At 36.7% G+C, this 10,988-nt stretch overlaps 2 protein-coding genes across 2 annotated transcripts in view; both read left to right on the top strand.

Annotated features, from left to right (window-relative positions):
* The first annotated feature begins 1,121 nt into the window (after window positions 1-1,121).
* On the top strand, window positions 1,122-7,493 carry LOC120427509 (lipoyltransferase 1, mitochondrial-like). Its single transcript, XM_039592371.2, has 2 exons — window positions 1,122-1,721; window positions 7,336-7,493. The coding sequence occupies exons 1-2, from the start codon at window positions 1,122-1,124 to the stop codon at window positions 7,459-7,461; spliced, it is 726 nt and encodes a 241-aa protein (XP_039448305.1). The 3' UTR covers window positions 7,462-7,493.
* A 3,180-nt stretch (window positions 7,494-10,673) lies between these two features.
* Window positions 10,674-10,988, top strand: part of LOC120425105 (protein 4.1 homolog) — a 10,425-nt gene continuing 10,110 nt past the window's right edge. Inside the window, exon 1 of the mRNA XM_052707095.1 lies at window positions 10,674-10,700. Coding sequence (XP_052563055.1) covers window positions 10,674-10,700 — 27 coding nt within the window. The remainder of the gene's footprint in view (window positions 10,701-10,988) is intronic.

Raw genomic sequence — 10,988 nt, 5'->3', positions numbered from 1 at the left:
TCCAGAACATCCATACGCACAAGCAGCGCGACGACGCTCCACGTTCTCAGAGTGTGGACAGGGGGTCATCAGCTGATATCACTTCTTTGGGTTGGACGGGTGCGTCCGTTGCGTTGCCTGTATTGCCCGTTACGGCCCACCGCCACGTGTATTGGTGCGGGCGCACACCAACGATGCGTGGAATAAATATATAAACGAGCGACACGAACGGTCTCGGGTTCAGTTGCATTCAGAACGTTGTTCAGAGTGGTGATCAGTTTTGTGCGCGAGAGTTAGTCAGTCGTCGATGCCGTCGTGAACACCGACCTCGAGCCGAGTTTGATTAATTAGAAGCAATTGCTCCAATTCTACGCGAGTTGCCTGTGGTAGTGGTGCGTTGAAAGCCCCAGCGCGGACGAGAGGGGCCAGTTGGATTGTCAAGATATCTCCCGCCGCCGTCGTAATTCCCAAAGGAATGCCATTTAACTACAGTCGCGATTGCGTCGCGATCAGAAACCGCACCAATAGCCTGCACCAAACCTGGAAGTGGCTGCACCAGACCATTGAGCTGCACGAATATCTCATCTCCATGAGCCAAGCGGACACGGACGCCTGCTGCGAACTCCAGTGCGTTGCGATCTAAGAAGCCTTTGACCAAATCGACCCATCAATCAGCTAATCAATCAGCCTACCAGGATTAACATCTACTCTAGAGAAGTAAGGAAAAGGTTCAAAGATTGCCAACTTTCTTTGTACGTGCACCGTTCATCAAACATACCAAATAGCTGCAAAAGTGCCTCTCATGAACTAGTCAGGGAAAATTTCATCTCGTGAAAATCTGTGTGTGAAAAAGAAAAACTGTCAAAGAACACTGCCAACCTACGCGAGAGAGCGAGTGAATAAGTGTGATATAATTTTAGAAATCGTTTTAGTCTCTAACTAAAGTGCAGCGCAAATACTGTGTAGTTTCAAATCGTTAGTTGCGCGATTTAAGGGTGAGCTCCGATTGCTGGAGATTCTAGTACGTTACGCAACTTGGTGATTCAGGACCGGAAAAAAAGTTAAGACGCAACCAAAAATAAAAACAGAAATCATATATAGGACAAAGAGATCAAAATAAAGAAGGCATAAAAACGTACAAGATGGCCGCCCTTGCCGTACACCGATGCAACACAGTCGCACGTGCCGTGGGCAAGTGGTATGTGTCCGCTCCGAACTCCACCACCACCAACACGCTGCTATTGCTGTCCGTACGCAGCATCACGACCACTGGCAAAGGCACCACCGGAGGCAGCAACAACAACAAACAGCTGTCCGCGGCCGACGTGAAGAAGATCCCCGACAGCGAGGTCAAAAAATCCGTCTTCATCTCCCAGTCCAACGATGTGTTCACGAACCTCGCCCTGGAGGACTGGATCTACCGCAACTTTGACTTTACCCATCACCACATCCTGATGCTGTGGATCAACAAGCCGACGGTGGTCGTTGGCCGCCACCAGAACCCCTTCGCCGAGACGAACGTGTCCCAGCTGATGCGCAACGAGGTCGAGCTGGCGCGGCGCAACAGCGGCGGCGGAGCGGTCTTCCACGACCTGGGAAATCTGAACTGTACCTTCTTCGTGCCGCGGGCTCGCTACGATCGGAAGTACAACCTGAACCTGATTACGCGGGCGCTGTACCGCGAGTACGCCATCAACGCGGACATTTCCGACCGGGACGACATCACCGTGATGGGCAAGAAGGTAGGAACCGGTTTGTTTTTTTTTTACTTTTGCGATTTGCTTCTTTGTTTTGCTATGCACGCAGCACATAGATAGGCGCAGTCACTAGTTTGAGGATGGAAATTTCCACTCTTGTTGAGAATGTCTGCAAGAATGGTTCTTGGTTGGAGCCGTTCGGGTTTATGCTTTGAGGATTGTGGAAAATTTCCATGGGGAATGCTTCAACTGGAACCAATACAAAAACATAATTTGGATGCAACCGATGCATAGGAAAATTTTCCACTGTTTAACAATACGATAGAAATAATGAAACATAAAAAGCACTTTTATTACTTTTTTGCTTAAAATTCAATTTATTTATTGTTTTATGGAAAAACAAATTACAAAAATACGGTCAAAACACGGTAAAAGTTGACCCTGAAAAAAAAAAATTTCAAAATATTGGCATAGTTACATATGTTGTTTAAGTAAGACCGTTGGAAATTTTTTTTTTTCAAAATACTTCAAAATTTTAGTGGAAATTGAAGTCTAATCAACTAAAATATGCGTTGATCATCATATTTAGCATATTTGGGCTCATTAAAAAATATTTGGATTTTTTTGTAAAATTCCAATGTACATCGAAAAGTTTTTTTTTTCACGCGAAAATTCATGTATTCCCCTGTATTTAGAATCAAATCTTTTGATTTTTTTCAACTTTTCGATGTACAGTACCGTAATCTGGGGTGAATCGGGACTACAGTCTGAATAGGGACAGCAGTTTTTAGAGCACTTAAAGCTTTTAAATTTGGAAATGGATGTACACATTTTGTTGGTCTGAGTGTTGTGCTCCAACATGGTTAAAACTGCTGTCCCAATTCGCCCCATGTGTCCCGATTGACCCCAGTTTACGGTACTGCAAGAAGTTTAAATTTATTCGCTAAAATTTTTGTTTTCGTCATATCTTATATTTTTTGAAAACTAATGATTGCAAAACAACTAAACTATTTTAACATGCATTTTGTCCGATTTTCAGAGTCATTTCTCAGCTATTTTAAGAAAAAATAAGAAATGAACATACATAAACTCTACTTTAGAGCAGTTCTCTAGGATTTCGGTCATTCGATTTTTTTTGTATTTTTTAATCCGGCTGAAACTTTTATGGTGCCTTCGGTATGCCCAAAGAAGCCATTTTGCATCATTAGTTTGTCCATATAATTTTCCATACAAATATGGCAGCTGTCCATACAAAAATGATGTATGAAAATTCAAAAATCTGTATCTTTTGAAGGAATTTTTTGATCGATTTGGTGTCTTCGGCAAAGTTGTAGGTATGGATACGGACTACACTGGAAAAAAATGATACACGGTAAAAAAAATTTGGTGATTTTTTTATTTAACTTTTTATCACTAAAACTTGATTTGCAAAAAAACACTATTTTTATTTTTTTTTATTTTTTTATATGTTTTAAAGGACATAAAATGCCAACTTTTCAGAAATTTCCAAGTTGTGCAAAAAATCATTGACCGAGTTATAATTTTTTTAATCAATACTAATTTTTTCAAAAAATCGAAATTTTGGTCGCAAAAATTTTTCAACTTTATTTTTTGATGTAAAATTGAATTTGCAATCAAAAAGTACTTTAGTGAAATTTTGATAAAGTGCACCGTTTTCAAGTTATAGCCATTTTTATGTAACTTTTTTCAAAATAGTCGCAGTTTTTCATTTTTTTAAATTAGTGCACATGTTTGCCCACTTTTGAAAAAAATATTTTTGAAAAGCTGAGAAAATTCTCTACATTTTGCTTCTTCAGACTTTGTTGATACGACCCTTAGTTGCTGAGATATTGCAATGCAAAGGTTTAAAAACAGGAAAATTGATGTTTTCTAAGTCTCACCCAAACAGCCCAACATTTTTCAATGTCGATATCTCAGCAACTAATGGTCCGATTTTCAATGTTAAAATATGAAATATTTGTGAAATTTTCCGATCTTTTCGAAAACAATATTTTTAAAATTTTCAAATTAAGACTAACATTTCGAAAGGGCCAAACATTCATTATTATGCCCTTTTAAAATGTTAGCCTTGATTTGAAAATTTTGAAAATATTGTTTTCGAAAAGATCGGAAAATTTCACAAATGTTTCATATTTTAACATTGAAAATCGGACCATTAGTTGCTGAGATATCGACATTAGAAAATGGTGTGTTGTTTGGGTGAGACTTAGAAAACATCAATTTTCCTGTTTTTTAACCTTTACATTGCAATATCTCAGCAACTAAGGATCGTATCAACAAAGTCCGAAGAAGCAAAATATAGAGAATTTTCTCAGCTTTTCAAAAATATTTTTTTCAAAAGTGGGCAAACATGTGCACTAATTTAAAAAAATGAAAAACTGCGACTATTTCGAAAAAAGTTACTTAAAAATGGCTATAACTTGAAAACGGCGCACTTTATCAAAATTTCACTGAAGTACTTTTTGATTGCAAATTCAATTTTACATCGAAAAATAAAGTTGAAAAATTTTTGCGACCAAAATTTCGATTTTTTGAAAAAATCAGTATTGATTAAAAAATTCATAACTCGGTCAAAGATTTTTTGCACAACCTGAAAATTTCTGAAAAGTTGACATTTTATGTCCTCTAAATCATATCAAAAAATAAAAAAAAATTAAAAATAGTGTTTTTTTGCAAATCAAGTTTTAGTGATAAAAAGTTAAATAAAAAAATCACCAAATTTTTTTTACCGTGTATCATTTTTTTTTCAGTGTAGTCCGTATCTATACCTACAACTTTGCCGAAGACACCAAATCAATCAAAAAATTCCTTCAAAAGATACAGATTTTTGAATTTTCATACATCATTTTTGTATGGACAGCTGCCAAATTTGTATGGAAAATTATATGGACAAACTAATGATGCAAAATGGCTTCTTTGGGCATACCGAAGGCACCAAAAAAGTTTCAGTCGGATTAAAAAATACAAAAATTAAAATTGAAGAAAAAAGACCGATTTCGTAGAGAATTGCTCTTTAGGAAAATAATACTTATTTTTACGTGGAATAAATTCAAAAAGGAACGTTTAAATATGATAAATATGATAAATATGTAAAGTACTTGTCGATTGCAAATTTAGTTTGATTGAAAAATTCATTCGATGTTTTTTAGACTGCGTTTTACATATTTTAGAAAAACAATTTGTCCATGCTTCTCTGCGGACAAAAAAAATGCCTTGTATGTTCCACTAAAACATACGTCTATTTTATTTTACTTATTGTATCATTTAAAATTGAATATTTTGAGTTTTTCTTTTTTTCTGAATTGTCTTGTCATCTTTTTAAAACTTAGCTGTAGACACCAAATTTATCAGGAAATCCAGATCAACGAATATTTACATACCTTTATATTATGGGCAGTTGTCACAATTGTATGGAGACTGGACAAACCAATGATTCAAAATGCCTTATTTCTAGACATAAAAAGCTTGAGGGTTTCCACCAATATCAAAAAATATAAAATAGTAGAGAATTGATTATTGCACTTGATCTTAATTTGTCAACGGACTTATCGTAATTTGTCGATGGTAAGTCGTAATTTGTCGATAGTAGATTAAGATCATTCGATCGTAATTTCTCGACCTACTATCGATAAAATAATAAAGACTGACGATCAAAAAATTCTCGATTCGGAACATTCAAAAAATAAAAAATAAACATTTTTAAATTAAAATTTATGAAATATTTTGTTTAACCCCTTCCCGCCCAGAGCGAAATCCAAATTTTTACGTTTTTCTACATTACTCGTAACTGGATCGACCAAAATAGATGAAATTTTATTGGTTAAAGTTAACATTCTATATAAACTAATGCACTAATGATTAAAAAAAATGCATGGTTCCAGAGATATTAAATTTTGAAGACAAAAAATTGGAGCCTAACATTTCAAAAGGGCACATAACTTTTGTAAACAATAGTGTATCCCTTTCACTCAAATAACAGTTTACATAAGGTGTGAAAGGGACACACTCTTGTTTACAAAAGTTATGTGCCCTTTTGAAATGGCAAGCACGAATTGTGTTGCTCTGGAGTAACCATGAGCGTTAGAGGGTTAAATTGGATTTTTCTTAATTTGTCTAGATTTTAAATTTTTTTAAGTTCTTTTGAATTTCTTAAATTTTTTTTGAAGTTTATGTCCCTCAACCCTGACCAAAGTCGAGGAGGGGAGCAAAAAAAGTATAACAATTGAAATTACGAGCCATGGCTTTAGCATTTCATTGAAAGCAATGTTTTAAAATACACCTGCTTAGTTGTTTTGCCATCACTAATTTCCAAAATATCAAAATACTGGCAATTTTTTTTTCAAAAAGAATCCAAAATATTTTAAAATAAGTCAAACAAGCTAACTATGATTACAATCAAACGAAAAATACAACAAAGATGAAGACCAATAAACCATACCACTTAGCATGTAAAAAATGTAATTATTATTAGAATGTTCAATAAAGACATATTTAAATTAAAAAAAAAAACATGGGATTTCATACGATAAAAAGCAATATGACCCAATATTAATCAAGCAAAGTCCAATCGATGGTACTACGTGCAATGAGTCACGTACACTTTCCAGGACGTCCTTTGTGGGGTTAGTTTTGCAGTTAAGTTGAGTGACTTAAGCCCAACCCAACTCCCCTCCTCATTCATCACGACGACGATTCATTAGGTTTTCTTCCGTTCCGTATCATTAACCGGTTCAAAGAATCCAAAAAGCACAACAATGCTCGCGGCTATGTTGTCATGTTTCAATTCGCCGGCTTGCTGCGATCACGTGCAGGAAGCGTGTGATCGCAACCGGTTTTTGCGCGCGACGAATCCCTCACGTGCGCCCCCACTCAGGCTGGTGTTGGTGTGAAATGGGCGTGTTGCTTGGGTTGTATTGGAAGGCGGCCCCCGGCGCGGCACAGCCAGCTGTGTTGGCGGTTTGTGCGGTAATTGTTATCAGTTGAATGGTTTGCAGATTTCTTTGCAACTGGATTGAACCGGTTTGGCTTGTTGATGTTGTTTCTTCGTCTGTACTTGAATTTAAGTATTTTTTTTATAAATTTTAAATTAACTTCCATTCGAAATTTTTCAACTAAAAATTTGATTCAATGGAGACTCTTGCTCATTTTTTTATATCTTGAGGAGTAGGAATATTTAACTCAGCCAAGAACTCAGCTATAAATCAGCTGTGAAATCATCTTCTTCCAAGCAAACCAAACTAGAAAAAAAACGCAAAATCCAAATGAATACAAAAAAGCCGTTGACATTGGCGTAGGTCATTGGTCCACGCGTCGGTACCGTTGCGGCCGCGTGCTGCTGCCGTTGCAGGCCACACTTAAGCTTAGTTTAGCCTTAGCGACAAACAACTCAAATTGACACCCGTCAGTTATCAGGGCAGAGCTGAGCTGAGACGAGACGAGTCGCGCGTCGCTTTCAGGGATGTGGGCCAACAGCTGCTGCTGCTCTGATGGACATTGACGAGAATCGACGCCAATGCGTTTTTTTCCCCCGGAAAAAAGGTTTCTAGGTTCGAGGACAGTTTTTTCTTTGTTTTTTTTGTGCATTACATTTTTCGAACGTCAACTTATTCTAGAACTTTTTTTCTCATTTTTCTTACAGATTTCTGGTACTGCGGCGAAACTGGGTCAGCCGAATGCCTACCATCACTGCACTCTGCTGGTCAACTCGAACAAATTGCACCTGGGGGAGTCACTGGCCAAGGATGAAGTAAGTACTAGTTGTTAGCTTCATTAGAACAACCATGCGTCTCCACTTTAATTCCTTTATGCAATGTGGACGCATGGTTCTCAAATAAAATCGATTCAAATTGTTTTATCATTCAAAATTCAATTACCTTATCGTTCATTCATCCATCCTTCAATGCTATCAATTTATAAATTATGCCAAATTATACAGATAGTCAAAATCGAACCACCCAAGATTAGATAAAGAACCCCAATTCTCCTGCCGTGAGTGGGGGGTTCATCATCACGAACAAAGAGCATGATTCGTTTGGACTCTGTCCGCCAAAGAAGAAAAAAGCGTTCCTCCAAAAATAAGTCCAACAAACCGGCGAGTTGTGTTGTTGTGTATCGGTGATGAGCGCGTCCAAACGAAAGCGAAAATCTGTACACACACAGAAATTTCGCAAAAAACTGGTTCGAGCAAACCCCCACCCAACTGATAACGCAGAACGTTCCCGGCGTCGTTCGACGACATTGATGAGTGGAAAATTTTGCACTCCCCGCTTGGGCTTCGAGTGTGGCCCAGTTTCAACCAGAAATGCGCTCTATTCGAACAACACTCCTTTTATCAGAACCAATACACAAAAAAAAAAACACTGGGAATTTGCGAGTTTATTTTTAAAGCTGATTGGGGGAGCATCAAGCAAAACATTGTGTGCCGATTGACGAAACCGGTTGGAACCGGCCTCGGGAGAGAGAAGGCGGTGCCGGTCCAGCTGAGCTGGGTTTGGGATTGGCGAGTGTGGGGAGCGCTTAAATTGAGACGTAGTAAAATTGATGCTGTGTTGAAAAAGCAGGGGGTCCAAAGTGCGGAGCGTACAAGATTGAAGATCACTCATGTACATACTCTCAAATATCACAACTCGACATATTGGAAGTTGATGTCAGTAAATGCTTTAGATTTGGGCTCCCTGAACACGCTCTGATCGACAAAATTGAATTTTAGTGAATTCCTTGCCAATAAATAAAATTATAAATTAAGCAACCATGCGCATCCCCTCATTTTTGCTACCCCCACAGATAAACGTGTTTGCGCATGGTTTCTTTAGATCAGGCATGCCCAACCTTTTTGGCTCAATTTTCACATTTTTGATCGTCAAAATAACAATTGCCCATTTTTTCATGGTGCTTTTTTGGCCAACGGAATTTCACAAAAATTCAAAATATTTTTAATCGGTCCCAAAAATGCTGAGTATGATTTTAAACGCAGGAAAATAAGTGACTAGAAAATTTGAAAAACATCAAAAAGGCAAAAGATAATGATTGAAGAAGGTTGAAGAATAGGTCTTACACCATCAAAAATCAAAACTAAACAAGATAAATGCTTGGAAATGACTTACAAAACAAGTAAAACATAAAGCCAAAAAAAAATTAAAAATTCAGAAATTAGATATTTCAATACAGTCCAGACTCAATTATCTTAAGTTCGATTATCCGAAGGTTTGTGTGGGACTTCGGATAATTGAATCAAGAACATTTTTTTTTGTTTTAAATATCAAATTGGAGTTCTACGACCCCATTTTAGTCAACATAACTTTGAATAGTTGATTGCTTATTAAATAATAAAATGCATAATTTCAATATTTCGTCACCGCCATTTTGGCCGCCATCTTGGATTTAAAACTTTTAGTTCACTTTAGCGTAGCTTAGGGGTCATACTTAAGCTCGAGAATCAAAAATTAGACAACGAAAAAAAAATTTTTTTTTCGTGGTTCGATTATCCGAAGTGAAATTTTTCCGAGGCCTTCGGATAATCGAGTCTGGACTGTACTTTTATTTCCTAGATTTTCTTTCTAGTTCGATGAATCCATTCCTCGATGATCCCTTGAAGTTTATTTTCTCCAGAAAACCATGAACTTTATCAATGTTGTCTGTTTTTCATGGCCTTCGTAGATAGTTTTTTTGACGTCTTCGTCGGTTTTTCTTTGTAAAGGAGATCTTTGAGTTTGACAATCGTTTGTTTATGTTTGCTGGACGTTGCAATGGGCGTTACGCTTTGTATTCAGTCGTTTTCTCAAACACCTCACAATATTTTTGCAGTCTTTTTGAAGCATTTTGTTTGTCTCAATGAGCTTCAAAAACATTGCAAAAATATTATGTCGTTTTAGAGTAATCAAAGAAACAAAATGCGTAACGCCTGCGCACTATGCGAGGTTTAACTGTATTTTTAAGGGGTTACATACATGTAAATCGGCAAAATGTTAGAGGTTGGTTTGAGCCCAAACTTAAACTTTTTTTAAATCTGTTTTCAGGACATTAAAATAGACATTTTCTACCATTAACAAAATAAATTTGAAGACATCTGGTTGTATCATTGCCGAGATACAGCTATACGAAGTAAAAAAAACGGGTGCCACGATATCTCAACACTGCCTAGATCAAATCGGCTCAAAATTTTGGTAAATACTCGTTAAACCGGTTCCGTGTGTATGAAGAAGGCCGATTTTCAAAAAGTTTATTTCCAGAGTTTTTTTTTTTTTTTTAAAGGACCAATAAACTATTGTCTTTCATATGCTTATAGGACCTAATAAAAAAAAACCTCTAGATTTTTAAAATAGATAAAAATATTTTTCTGATGTTCATATAAAAAAGGTCAGTTTTTGATTTTTGAAATTTTTCAAAAAACGAAATTTTAAAATCGGACTTCGTCATGCACACGGGGTATGTCTTGCGAGTCTTCACCCCAAATTTCAGCCAATTTGGTCTATCCCATCTCGAGATATCGTGGCACCCGTAAATCAACTCGGTGTTCAGAGAAAATCGCTCGCAAAGTTTGACAGTTCGCTTTGCGCACGGCAAAATTTTCAGCTTCAATCGTCTATAACTTACTTTAATCATAAAATATCTTCATGAAACTTTCAGGATTGATTGAAAATGATCTTTTAAGTGGATTTAATATATTTTCTGTAATAAGAAATTTTGTGATTTTCTACATGTATGTAACCCCTTAAGCGAGTCTTCATTTTGCATCGTTTTGTAAACTGATGCTTCTTTTCCTCGATATTGACCAGAGAGTTGACTGTATTAAAATCGGCACATTACAAGCTTTTTGGGTTACTGTCATCTGGGGTGAATCGGGACTTCAGTTTGAAGCAGGTTTAGACACATAAAAGTTTGAAATTTGGAAATCGATACACTATTTTTGTTAATCTGTGTCTGTTCTATCCGAACCCAATCGAAAATATCGAAATATTGTGCAGTAACAAGTGTCCCATGTGTCCCGATTCGCCCCAGCTGACAGTACCAAAGCTGTGATATTTTTTTCGATCTTGTGATTTTTGTTCCATTGAATTCAAGTCCGAGTCCAAATTTGCTTAATCGTAACAATTTTGAGCAACGGCGATATTTAGTATTTACCTTGGTCTTCGAGACACGTTTTTCGATTATTTCGGTTTCGGTTGAACTTTTCAGCACTGGTTTCGATTACTTTACAAAAAAAATTAATAATTTGGACGGTTTATTTACAAAATAGATGAACATTTGACTTATAATTCCTTCAAAGGGTGATTTTTTGGAAGTGCAAAAAAT

Source organism: Culex pipiens, chromosome 2 (assembly GCF_016801865.2).
Source record: "Culex pipiens pallens isolate TS chromosome 2, TS_CPP_V2, whole genome shotgun sequence".
NCBI classification, from domain to species: domain Eukaryota; kingdom Metazoa; phylum Arthropoda; class Insecta; order Diptera; family Culicidae; genus Culex; species Culex pipiens.
This window is presented reverse-complemented; position numbering and strand designations above follow the sequence as displayed.